Below are 14,035 nucleotides of genomic sequence, written 5' to 3' on the forward strand. Positions count from 1 at the left end.
GCTTAGGTGACCTTCTTGGATCCTTGCTTGTGTCTCCTGTTTCTTAAGGTTGTATGTGTCTCTCCTCAGGTTAGCATGTTGTGCGTTCTTGCTTAGTCGTGTCTGACTCTTTGCAACCCCATGGACTGTAGCTCACCGGGGTTAACATGTCACTGGTTGATTTTGGTAGAACATATTCTGCTAAATACCCAAAAGTTGCTTAACTGTCAAACAGCAGAAAAAGGTTATCCTTCCTCCCTTACTTTTCTCCCTTCTCTTTCTTTCTTTTTTTGCCTTTCTAAAGGAAGGAAGTTTTTTATGGGGATGAGTGAATTTTTTTTTGGTCAGAGTAGAAGGAGGAAGCAAAGATTCTTAATACTAGAGTATAGTTGATTTACAATGTTGTGTTAGTTGCACAGAGACTTTTTTAGGGAAACATCTCAGTGATGCTTTGAGAACATGTGTTCATATTAGCAAGACAAAGGAGTGTGTGCGTTAGAGAAACCGCCACTGTTAACTTCAACAAGAGAACCTGGCGGGCAGGGTGGTGGGCTGTACCACCATCCTTCAAATACAGATCCAGGACACTGACAGGAGGAGAGATGTGAAGGAGGAGAAACGACAAAGGACCATGGTAAGTCAGAGGAGAGGCAAGAACCAAAGAGACTCCAGAGGAAAGATTCTCATGGTATTTCTCCAGGCTCAGCTCTGTATGGAGACCATGGAGAGGCTGATATGATGGTGAATGGCTGGCCTCTTTCTCTGTACTCTGGCTGTGTTAAGGTATAGCCAGTGTAAGACTGATTTCCTTCTGAACTGTACCTGCAGGACTTTTCAAGATGTTGCGTGTATTATGGTGGAGAAGAGGAGACAGGGACACTTGAAATTTGAAGACAGGAGGAAAAAAGGCATGTAGGCCCATCTTAGGCACTCATAAAGAGGCCATAAGCTAACTTGGAAAATAGAAACCACATATGATAAAAACAATGGAAAGTATCTCCAGCTTCCAAGTCAAAAGATTTGTTTCCTGATCCATCCCCGACAATGTATCTTAGGAGATCCAGAACGATGCCAGCTCCCATCTGCTTTAATTATCTTCTGATGCATTTCAGGAGGCTGGAGATTTCTAAGAATTGGAAATATGGTCCAGCCAGAAAAATTTTAAAAACCCAGGCAGTGGGCTCTCTGCCCACCGCTCTCCGTCTGCCCCAGAAACAGTGCCCGTTTGCACCACACTGGTCGTGGCTGCTGGGTTTTAATTGGCATACAGTGAGTGGCACAGCTGAGGTTGAATGCAGAGACTAGTACACAGAGAACTGCGAGCAGTTCCCAGCCTCAGCCACTGCCAGGCGGAGGGCGGTCTTTGTCTTCGGGGTTTTCCCTTCCACCTACTTGGCCAGGATTCTAGAACCGCTGACTCAGTAGTCTTCAACCCTGGTCGTGCATTAGAATCACCTGTTGAGCTTCAGAAACAGCTAAGTACTAGGGCTACACCCCCAGATCCAGTAAATCACAACTGGGGATTCAGTCCAGGCTGTAGATGTTGTAAGAGCTTCCCAGGGGCTTCTCAAGGACAGACAAGGTTGAGTGCTTCTAGGCTTTCTGGGAACTTCTCTGACTCTCTCTGACCCTCCCCTCCTCTCTCTTCCCTCTCTCCACCTCTTCCTCCTTCCTACCACCCTCCTTGCTTCCCCTCCTTCCCTCTCCCCATTTCCCTCCAATAAAAACTTTTGTGACAATGGCTTATTTCCACAAGAACACTTTCACTCTCTTTCTGAATACTGAGAAAGATTGCTTAAATTTAGTGTTCTATTTCCGAACATTTTCCAGGATAACAGGAGTCTTGTTTCCGCTATGTGTATTTATAAAGTGACATACAGCAGTTTGGCTGTACCTATGGACAGCCTGTCTCTGGCCCATGATGGAAGAGAGTGTTAGGAACGAGATGAAGTGAGAGAGACTTTGGCAAATGATTTTCCATTTCCCCATTGTCCTTATTGGGCTTCCCAGGTGGCTCGATGGTGAAGAATTTGCCTGCTGATGCAGGAGAAGCAAGTTTGATTCCTGTGTGGGGAAGATCCCCTGGAGTAGGAAATGCAGCCCACTCCAGTGTTCTTGCCTGGGAAATTTCATGGAAGGAGGAGCCTGGTGGGCGTTATTCTGTAGGGTCGCAGAGAGTCAGACTTGACTGAGCACAACATTGTCCTCATTGTCACTGGCCCACACACAGGGCCATTTAGGTGCCCAGTTCTCCATTCACTCATTAAATACAAAGATAGGTACATAGATGTTTTTATGTACTAACAGTGTTCGAGGCCCCATGCTAAGTGTTAAATATGCACGGAAAGAAAAAGAATAACTTCTGTTTTTAAGTGGGTAAAACTTGAATATTTAATTGTAATACCAGGTTTTACATTTTCAAGTGGAAATATTTGAGCTGAGTCATAAAGATTGAGTAGGAATTAATGGGGCAAAGGAGGGGAAGGAATATTCTGGGGAGAAGGAAAAGCAAGCAACGGCTCAGAGGTGAGAAATAGTACAAGCCTTTCATGGTCTGAAAGGCTTGGAGGCCTGGTACTTCGCCTGCAGGTTGGGGACTGGCTGTTGACTTAACTGTGTTAAGCCTTCCTGCCTCCCACAGGGCATCTGAGGCATTGTCTCCTGATTCAGAGCCTTCCTTTGGCTAAAATCTAACTGTAATCCACATTTTATGTTTATTCTATGTTGTTGTTTGTTGTTTTTTTTTCTCTTCCCTTCAGGTCAGCAGGCGTTGGGTTGGGGAGGAATAGAAACTAATGAACTGAATTCCCGTCTGATTCATGGGCTGTCCGGCACGCGCACACACAGCCTTAGTAGGGAAACCTTTATCTCATCTCAAAGGCCTTCTATCTCCAGTGATAAGGTCCCCCAGCCTTATCATGCAGTTGTGCCTGGGAATTTGAATTTTTAATTAACTTTCCAAGTCATCCCATGGTACAGTCCTACTGGGAAGCACTGCCTTAGTCCCCTGTGTGATTTCGGAAGGTGAAGTTGAGAATAATAGCCAGCACTTATATAGTAGGAACAAAATGCCAAGCACTGCTTAAAGTGCTTTACTTGTATTAACTCATTTAACCCTTACCATAACCCTACAAAATGAGTTTATAATTATCCCCATTTTAGAAATAAGGAAACTGAAGCCCAGAGTTCAGATAACTCACCGAAGGCACACAGCCAGGCACAGTTGAAGAATTTGAGTAAAGCCACACTTAATCCACACCCCTAGTAGCCCAGATGCTAAAGACAGCTTCCCTGTCTGCATCTGCCTGCAGTGCAGGAGACCCGGGTTTGTTCCCTGGGTCGGGAAGATCCCCTGGAGAAGGAAATTGCAACCCACTCCAGTATTCTTGCCTGGGGAATTCCATGGAACAGAGTAGCCTGGCGGGCTACAGTCCATGGGGTTGCAAAGAGTCAGACACGACTGAGCAACTAACGCTAATGCTAATCTACCCCCAGATCTCTTCGCTAAAAGCCAAGACCTTTAGCCAAGCCAGCAGGGAGTTCTTGCTGTGTTCCCGCCCCAGGCGTGTGCTGGAGCATTTGCTCCACATCTGGCTCACTGAGAGGAGTGAGGGAGCGTTTGTAGAACATGCCCACTGCTGAGGTCCAGATGGCGCTGACCCCAGAATTGAGAAGAAATGTGCCCAGTGGACAGTGGGGAGTGGGCTCCAGGTCCCCACTAGACCGGGTGTCGGCCACCATGACAAATGCCATCAAGGTGCATGAGTGGCTATGGAAGAACAGGAAAAGGAAATCTATTTCTGTAAATGTTGGGAGTATCAAGAGACTTTGGAGGTCTCCAGTTGTGCTTTGGGTTGAGATCATGAGAAGGCCAAGGAATTGTCTTTCAGGACATGAAAGATGTGTCCTGGGACAGGCAGCCGCCTTGTGGCATGAGGTCAAGGGAGGGGACCCAAAGGCCTTTCAGCCTCTAAATACCCTTGTTAGTATTCTCCCCACAAGTAATTTCCTCCACCTCCATTACCTCCTTGCTTTTCTCGCCACCTGAAGTGCAGAGACTTTAGAGAGAGTTTCTTCCTCTGCCCCCTATCAACCTCTTGCCCTTCACACGTCTTCATACTTGCCCCAGGGCTGAGGACCCACGAGGTGGCCGTGCAGTGCATTACGGTTCTTTGGGGCTTGGGGAAACATGACAAGATGCATGGTGTTGCTTTCTGCCATCTATTTCAGGTACCAGCGATGCTGCTTCGGGGTCAGCCTGTCCAGTCTCCAGGGTGCCGCGGTGGAGGAATACTTCAGCCAGCCAGTAGTGGTAAGTGGGCTCTTCTTCCCGGGTGTTTATCTGCTGATTCACCCACTTGCTCACTCAGGCGCCTGGGACGAGCTGTGCTGCCAGGCTCTATGCTGAGCCACCACAGAAGCAAAGAAAAAGCTCCTTGGAACGCTGTTTCAAGTTTTCCACCTCTGATCTCCTGATCAGTTAGGAAAATTCTCAGAGAATGATACTGTTGAAAGCAAGGAGATTTTCTGACTGCATGTTGATAAGTAACTTTTAATTCTCCAAGTGTCCTGACTCACCACATGCACACACTCAGCCCTCATAGTTGTTCAATAATTCATATCCTCTCATTGATTCTAGTGATGAAACGCGTAATAGAAGGGGAAGCTTTGGATAATAAATAGCTGGGAGCAGGAGTTTTGTTGTCAGACAGATGTGGGTTTCAGTTGTGATCCCATCTAGCTGTGTAACCTTAGACAACTTAAGTTTGCATTATCTGAAACGCTTTTCAGTTTTTAGTGGGAGGACACCCGACTCACACTGGCTTAAACTAGAATGAAATTATTGGTTCTCCAATACTGCAAAGCCTGGAGACAGAGACCTGTTGCACAAGTTCAAACATTGTCACAAGGGTCTGGTTTTTCTACTCTTACCACTTATCTCCATTTCCTGTGATTTTACTCTGTTGCCAGACAGGGTCTTTCCTTAGGGTAAGAAGGTAGCATCAGAAGCTACAACTTCAGATCCTTGTAACTAAGTCCCACAGGAGAACCTGCCGTTTCCTAATAACTTAGGCAAAAGCCCCAGAATTAGTTTAGATAGAGCCTGTTTGTCAAACTTTGGCTCTTGCCTCCATCTGTGAATCAGCTCCTGTCTTCAGTGAAAAAGTAATGCTCTGATTGGCTTTTCTGAGGTCAGGTACCTGAGCGCCAGGTTCTACTTGGAGCTGAGGGTAGGCTAACTTGCTGGGAAACTTCTTGGAGTGTGGAGAGGAGGTAAATTCTGGATGGTCCAAAAAATGCCAAATGCCTATTCCCGAGACATTGGTGAGGATTACAAGATAGGACCTAGTAAAGAACTTAGTAAAGTACAGAGCACTTAGTGCTTGGCGTATAGTAAGCACTAAATAAATGTGAGTTTTGTTGTTAATACTATTCTCATTAAGCTCATGCCCTCTAAACCCTCACTCTTGCTGACTTAAAATTTCAGGAGGAAAGCTAGACAGCAATCTTGCTTGACTTCAGTTTATCCGGAAAAAAAGATACCATCTTTATTTTTATTCCCCAGGGACACATTTCACATTAGGATTTTGATGGCTCAGTCAAGCACACAGTAAACTTTATGGATGTGCAAAAGGCAGATCTCCACAGGTTGATACAAATCGATGTCGCTCTTGATTTTTAGATTCTCCTCTAGCTCTCTCATTCCCTAAGCTTCAGGGCAGAGTTTCACAGCTCACACGGACAGATTTCAGATGTGAGTTACCCACAGGGAGGGTCTGTTAATACTAGTTTCATTTATTGAGAAATGAGGATAATGATTCTTAGGATTGCTTTAGGAATTGAATGAGAAACATTGAATAGTAGCTTATGCTTATATACACTGTTCTGAGCCATATATATATATATATTTTTGTATGTATATATAATGACTCATTTAATCCTCATAGCAACCCTAGGCAGATGGTACTGTTTTTGTCCCCACTTAACTAATGACACATATCAAGTAGAATGAAACAGTAAGTTGCATATACAAAATTATATAAAATGCACAAAATTAATATGTGTGTTGAAGCTAGGATTGAACCTTTCAGAAGGCCAGTGTCTGGACTTTTTAACCATCCACCCAGGTGAGTACCCACACTAATGACAGGAAGAGGAGCTACAACTTTTTGAGTGCTTACTGCATACTAGGTAACATGCTAAAAATTTTACAGGCTCTGCCTCATTTTCCAAGAAGGCCCTTGGTAAATGTTAGTTTTGTCCTCTTTTTTCCACTTGAAGAGACTCTGAAATGAAGACTTATTTTTCAGATGGTAATATGAATCCCCTTTGAATGACCTTTCATTAGAATTACCCTTTTCTGCCTGAGAAGATTGACTTTTTTTTTTCCTGGATAATAAATTTAATTTAAAAATTAATTTGAAATTAATAAATATAAGGCCAGGTTATAATTTTCCAGGATGACTGAGGAAGCATGAGTCAGACAGACTTCAAAAGGTACAGCTAGTTAACTCAGACCATCATCTGTCTCGAGATCATGATGGACAAAGGATGCTGTATCAGTAAGGATAGGCTAGAGTATGCTGCAGTAACGAAACCAATCTTCAGTGGCTTATGATAACACAGGGACCTTTCTCTCCCACACTGTTCATTCTTTGTGCACCAGCTTTAGCTCCATGCAGCATCACCCACCCCAGCTATCAGGCTGGTGCCGCAGCCCCTATCTGGAACAAGGAGTGATACTGATGACTGAGGAAGAAGAGCATGGCAAAGCATGAACTAGCAGTAAAGCTTCTGCTGGGACGTGACACCACTCACTTCACATTTAATTGGTCAGAGCAAATCACAGGACAGTACCTGAGCACAGGAGGGTGGACGAATGCAGTCCTACTGGGTGCTCAGAGCAAAAGAATAGGCATTTGGGAGCAACTCTAATAACTACTGTGTGTGTACTCACTCGCTAAGTCATGAACGACTCTTGCAACCCCATAGACTGTATGCCACAAAGCTCCTCTGTCCCTGGCAAGAATACTGGAATGGGTGGCCACTTCCTTCTCCAGGGGATCTGCCAGACCTAGGGATCGAACCCACATCTCCTGCACTGCAGGTGTATTCTTTACTGCTGAGCCACTAGAGAAGTCCAGTAACTATCAAGATCCAGACAAAATTGATTTCCATGGCTTTATTTGCCACTCTTGTCTGCCTCCTGAGGGTATTTTTTGAAAAGTGTGTCTTTGTTGACTTTTCTGAGATGTCATTTGTGCATTGATTTAGCGAATGTTGATTGCAGTTCTCCTTTGTGCCTGGTACTGTACTGGTGCCTGCAAAGGTACATTAAGTCACTTAAGTTTCTCCTTGGGAAGCTCATGGTCCATTTAGGGCATGAAATAATTGTGATGCAATACCGACAAATTCAATGTGACAAATACAGAAAACTCGAGAAATGTTCTGACTACTACAGAATGGAAGAAGTTAGGCCTTTGGTGGTACCATAAAGACAAGTAATCTTAAAAATAAGATTTTTCTTTGTCAGTCTCTAGAGCATTCACTAAAATGTGTCTCCTTGGAGTAGTACAGCTCCATCAATGGACCAATAATATCATCTTTTAATTGTGAAATACTTTCAGGTTTACAAAGCACTTTCATATACATTTTTTCCTACTTGACCTACACAAGAACCTTGAGAGGAAAGAGAGATTTCGCCACTTGGAAGGGGCTTCCCAGGTAGCTTAAAGGTAAAAGAATATGCCTGCCAATGCAGGAGATGTGGATTGGATCCTTGGGTTGGGAAGATCCCCTGGGGTAGGAAATAGTAACCCACTCCAATATTCTTGCCGGGATATTCCCACAGACAGAGGAGCCCGTGCTATAGTCCATGGTGTCACAAAGAGTCAGACATGACTGAGCACAAGCACTCAACTGAGGAAACTGAGGAAACTGAGGAAGAGGAAAGAGGCTCAGAGAGTTTAAATGACTTTCCAAAGCTCCATGGCTAAAACAGGTCCAGCTTCTATATTTTGTTATGTCTTTTCCAACTTTCTTTCTATTCCTACTTACTCTACATTTGACATCAGCCATGGCCACTTCTATCAGAGTTTTGCAGCAGCGTGGTGGGAAGTTGTATTGCCTCCCTGAAAAAGAAATGAACTGTGACAGTGACCTGAGCTTCATCTTCACCCTTGTGGTCCATTTCATCGCTTAAGGGTCTGAATAGCCTTTCCCTTCTGAATAGCTATCTAGAGGAGCTGCCATAGCCCACGTTTTTGGCTTCTGGAAGGATGGTTGTCATCTGTGTCCTGAGTCATCCTCCTGTTCAGTAGTCAAACCCCATTCCGAATGCTGTACCCTCCCGGTGGAGTTCTGGATCACTGCAGCACAGTGGGCTGGTCCTTGCAGAGTTTCATCAAGAAGCAACATTCTCAAATGTGCAGCCTCACCCAGCGTTAATCACCCACCGAGAGTATTGCTGCCAAAGCAAGAGTGCTTCAGAGAGAAAGAAAATATTCTGTGAATGTTCCCACCGATCTCACAAATGTATCCAGTATGTCTGTCAACAGAAAAATAATTCCAAGTGTTTCTTTGTTCTTTCTCTTTTTTATTTCCTTGCAGAATAGAAATTCCCTTTGTGTTTCAGATGGCGCAGTCTGGCCTCATCCACGGCCTGGCCTTCTGGTTTGACGTGGCCTTTGCTCGGTATCATTCCCCTTCTTCGTCTGTGCTGTTCCACGTCATCCTCTACTATTTGTCATCGTAACTTTAAAGTTTTAAAAAACTAGGTTCAAACAGTGGTATTTGTTTCTCCGGGTTTCCAGAAAATAAGCACTGATGTTATGTTACTTTTAGTTTTTAGAGTGAAATAAATAAAGATAAGACAGTTTTCTGTGGTAGCCATATCAACTCTGACTAAAATAAAACCTGTAATGAAATCTCTTAAGCCAGTGGTTTGGGATTTGGAGGGGTGAGGTAGGGTCTGTGCTTTTTCAGCCAATTTGTTCTTTCCCAGAATAGATGGGTGGTGGTGGGGAAGGTGGGGGGCGGTGATGAGCAAGCCCCTGTCTTCATTTCCATCATCCCTGGTTGTAGAACCTCTTGTGTCTGAGTAATGCCTCAATGGATTTTCCCCATGTAGGTTACAGCTTTCGGTTTCACAATCTAGAATCCTTTTTTTAATAATCAGGCAAGCAGGTGCTAACAGTGCTAATTGCAGCATTGGCAACTTCCCACTCTGTGCACCCCTTTCTCTCCTACTGGAAAGGCTTGAAAGTTGTGGGGGGAAGAGGGGAAGGACTACCTACAAGGTGACTGTCAGTGTTTGGTGTTCTCTTAAGGGCTATGCCTCTCCACGACCCCCGAGTCTCTGCTCTCTTCCCGACACTCCTGCTCTCTTCCCACACTTCTCCATGTGTCCCACCAGCAGTGAGGATTGATCTGAGTCATGTGACCTGGCAGAAGGCAAACTAACAGTACATCCTCCTCCACTTCTTATGAAAACATCCAGGCTCCTCATGGCTCCTACTGAGAAAGAAGTGCCCGTGGGCATGTGATGCAGCTCAGGGGGCTTGTGGGGCTCAGGAGGAAGGGATCCCCAGAAGCCTTGTCTGGACTGACAGTCAGAGAGAAGGCACACGATCTGTGAGTCATTCCTATTCCACACAGCGTTCGTGTTCAAGGAATCTGTGCATCTATTTCTCAAACTTCCCCCTACTCACATCCCAAGTAAATGAATTTGTTCCTGCGAGGGTGAGGGAGATAAGCTTGAAGCGGCCTGCTTCATGGGGGAAATTTCTTTGAAGTTAAATGCTTTTTTTTAAAAAGCTTATACATTTGCATTCTACCTCATAATATAGCTGAGTATGTATTTTGATATAAAGGTGGTTCATTTTACTTAGCAGTTAGACTATATAAAGTTTCCCCCCAAAATCTTCAGTTCAGAATGTCCCCTCTAGGGATGTACTCCATGCTCAGTGTGAACCTGATTCCCTGCCCGCCCACGGGCCCTGCCGAATCCCAGGACAGGTGACCTTGCATTCAGAGCGTCAGCAGGATGTCCTCCTTCACATGAAATGAAGCAAGTCAACTTAGACAGACACACACACATAGATGCACCGACACACACAGACACATACAGATACACACACACACACATATAGGCACACAAACAAAAACACAGACACACGCGCACACACACAGACACATACAGACACTTACATTGTGGCTGGAAAGATGGTTGAGGCCATCTGCCCCAATAGGTTTTCTTGCTTCCAGAAGCCCATCAGGACCCCTCAACAGGTTGGCATCAGACAGTAAAAGGCCACACTCCAGACTTTCTGCCCTGCCAGGCTTTTCCAAGAAATCAATTCTCCAAACTTTGTTATTATTGGGCTTCTAGTGAACTTTGATACAGCCATATAGATTTATAGAGTGACCAAGTCCCTGGATTTGAAGCCTGGCCTAACTCCATAAGGTTGCTGTATAGATTTAATGGGCTAGTATACCTAATGGTCCTGGGACAATACTCAGCACATAGTAACTGCTCAATAAATTGAGCTATCCTTATTTTAAAAGTGTTCCATGAGTCAATAAACCATGAACTACTAGTCCCCAGTTCTGGACCTGGAGCCTAATTGGCTTTTAACTCTTTCCTTGCCCCACAGGGTAAGGGTTTGGCTGTCAACAGCTCCCACTGAGCCTCTGACTCACTGGTATCAGGCGTGGTGTCTTCTTCAGACTCCTCTTTTGGACAAGGAAGGAGAGACCCTCTCAGGGAGAGTGCTGTTTGTCACCAATAAGCAGTAAGCACGAGAGTGTGGACTCGATCCTGCCTCTGGTTACTGGGCCTGTGGGAAACTGGTGGGCCCCTGAGACCCCAGGACTGAAGTGGCCAACAGGCTTTACCAAAGCCTGGCTGAGCTTGCAAAGGTGCCCACAGAGTCAAAGCCTGCAGGGCACACATCAGCTTGCCCTGAGCACAGCCAAGAAAGGGAGTTTAGGGTAAATCAAAGGCAGTGGTCCACTCCTGACCGCGCGCACAGCCAGGAAGGAAATCCATCAGCTTGTGGGGACACTGGCCAAAGCTTGAGCTCTCAAGTGCTCTAAAGCCCATGGCAGCTTCCTAGCTTTACTTGCATCTGTCTGGCCAAACATCCCCAAATTTAGTGCCGGGAAGTCCATCTGTACCACAGGGGGAGAGTACTGCAGGGGCACATGCGGTGTGACCGGCAGGACACTGCTCTCCTCTGGTGATGGACGCATGAGGTTTCAGCAGTGATTACTTCGACTTGGCTCATTTTTAGAATGCTCTGTTTTCTTTCATCTTGTGGGAGCTTCTCCTGTGTGAGTTAGCAGAGAAGGGCCTAGAGGAGTGTGGTTCAAGGACACTTGAATATTATATCTCAGCATATTAAGGGTATTCATAGGTCATTTCACCCAACTTTCGTCCCTCCCTACCTCCCCCTGTATCCCGCTTCCTTGGGCCTGTGCTTAAACATTCCAGTGACAGAGAGCTCACCATCTTACCAGTCAGCTTTTCCATAGTTAAAGTCTTTATTTCATTACGAAACCTAAACATGCTCACATATAAATTGAAAACTTCAAAAGTGTCTAGGGTCAGTCCACACACCCACCCCTCACCCCATTCCTCAAATATGCTTGCTTGGTCCATATCCTTTCAAGTGATTTTCTGTGCCTGGACCAACAAATAACATCACTGTGGAGTTGCTGTTGTTTTATACAAAGGTTATACCAGCAGTCTACAACTAAGGTTTTTGCTTAGTAGTAAGTCCTGAATCTGTACAGATAGATATGCTTTGTTCTTTTCATGGGTGAATGACAGTCAAGGACATGGATATACAATCATGTCTTTTAAAAAATCCCTGATCCACTGACATTTAGATTGCTTCCAGTTATTTTTTTTTTTTGCCATTGCAAAATATTTTGCACTAAGTGCACTTGAGCATAGAGCTTGCACAGTGATGTAAATATTTCTAAGTGAGATGCCTAAAAATAGAAATGTTGGATCAGAGGGTACGTACATGTTAGAGTCTGCTAGATCCTAACTTTCTCAGTGGCAATACCAATTTCCACTTATAACAGCCATTGATAAGCAGGCTTTTTTGTCCATATTTTTCCTAAGACTGGATGTTACCAGTCTCTATGCTTTTTCAAATCTAATAGACTCTAAAATAAGTGTTTAAAGTTGCATCTGGTTATAGTTGATTTATAGTTATTTAGTCACTAATAGTGTTAGTAGCTCAGTCGTGTCCAACTCTTTGAGACTCCATGGACTGTAGCACACCAGACTTCTCTGTTCATGGAATTCTCCAGGCAAGGATACTGGAGTGGGTTGCCATTTCCTTCTCCAGGGGATCTTCTGACCCAGGGATCGAACCTGGGTCTCCTGCATTGTGGGCAGATTCTTTGTGATCTGAGCCACCAGGGAAGCCCTTAATCACTAATAAAGTTAAGTAACTTTTCATATAGTCATGAGCTATTCACTGCTTTCTTCTACTTTAGACATCTCTTAATTATTAAAAAATCATTCTTGATATTGATCCTTTATCTACTTCATATGTATTCAACTCATTAATCTTAGTTGTGCTTCTGAATTCAAAAGAAATAGATCTGTTCCAATCTCCAGGTGGCAGTTGTTCAAGTATTAGGAGAGTCTTAGAAAATATTCTCCTAGTCTCCCTGTCCTCAGGCTAACATGCTCAGCTCCTCCCCTCTTTAAGAGTGATTTTGAACTAGTTTAAAATTTTAAGTCCTCTCTGGAAATAGCCAGGTTTTCAGTGTCCCCTTTAAAAGAACAGGACAGCATACATCTTCTGATACATGCTGAGTACAAAGCAATAGTGACCACTGTTGTCTTGAGTACCATACTTATAATAATATAATCAAACGGTAGGCTGAGGGCCACTTTACTTGAGTGTTTAGATAATTCAAAGCAAAAAGCCTATTTTTATACAATCTACATTTAAGTCTTTTCTCCTAGTACACAGCTGATGTTTGTCAGCTTCAGTTCAAGTTTTTGTGTTTATTCCACTTCATGCCTTTATCGTGCTGTTTATTCCACTCATGCATTCATCGCGCTGTCTGTAGATCCTTACTAGAGCCAGTGTATTTTTTTACTTACTTTTAAACATTCTTTAGTGTAACACGTTAGGGATGCCTACCATTTTTTAATCATTTGCAAATTTAATAGGCAAATATTTATTTAAAAGTTATTCAGCAGGAAGAGGCCCAGAGTGTAAATGTTCCTTCAAAATGTGCAGAACCCTGTCTGCACCCTTTGAATCTGACGTGGAAGTAGCTCAAAACCCTCCACCTGTCGTCATATCCTGCCTACATTCATCTGTCCAGGCCAGAGGAAGTATGGACCAGCCTTTATTGAATGTGATGCACTTGAGTTTAACCTCTGGTTTCACCCTCATAGCCCAGGGGAATAACACTGCCTTGAGAAATGAAACTAATTAGGCTAGCTATTACTGTTATTTCAGAGTTTCCCTGGTGGCTCATTCGGTAAAGAATCTGCTTGCAGTGCAGGAGAACACCTTCAGTGAGGAGCCCCAGATTCGATCTGTGGATTGGAAAGATGCCCCTGGGGAAGGAAATGTCAACCCACTCCAGTATTCTTGCCCATGGACAGAGGAACCTGGAGGGCTCCAGTCCATAGGGCTGCAAAGAGTCAGACCCGACTCAGTGACTAACGTTTTCGCTTTCATTACTGTTCTTTATAAAACTGTGTTATATCGTTACTGTTCTTTATAAAACTGTGTTATATCTCCAGTTATCATAACTTTCTATTTCCTTAAGGGGATATTCAATTTTTAATAATATAGTCATGCTGTTCACAATAAAAATGTATAAGAAGGCTGACAGTGAAAAGTGTTCATCCCAGTATCACGCCCCATTCATTCCTTCCTCTCCTCCATTGTGTAGACACTGTTAACTGTTCCTTGTATATCTCTTAAGAGTTTCATTTTGGATATACAGTTAGAAAACACTGTATTTGTAGGGATATTTTTCCTCTGCTTTTACATGTAAACAGTAACATTCT

At 44.0% G+C, this 14,035-nt stretch overlaps 1 protein-coding gene across 1 annotated transcript in view; it reads left to right on the top strand.

The window, feature by feature from the left end:
• LOC133048582 (histone-arginine methyltransferase CARM1-like) overlaps positions 1-14,035 on the top strand; it is a 104,292-nt gene that overhangs the window by 41,858 nt on the left and 48,399 nt on the right. Inside the window, exon 3 of the mRNA XM_061132313.1 lies at positions 4,210-4,291. Coding sequence (XP_060988296.1) covers positions 4,210-4,291 — 82 coding nt within the window. The remainder of the gene's footprint in view (positions 1-4,209; positions 4,292-14,035) is intronic.

The sequence above is a fragment of the Dama dama genome, chromosome 29 (genome assembly GCF_033118175.1).
Source record: "Dama dama isolate Ldn47 chromosome 29, ASM3311817v1, whole genome shotgun sequence".
Classification (NCBI taxonomy): Eukaryota; Metazoa; Chordata; class Mammalia; order Artiodactyla; family Cervidae; genus Dama; species Dama dama.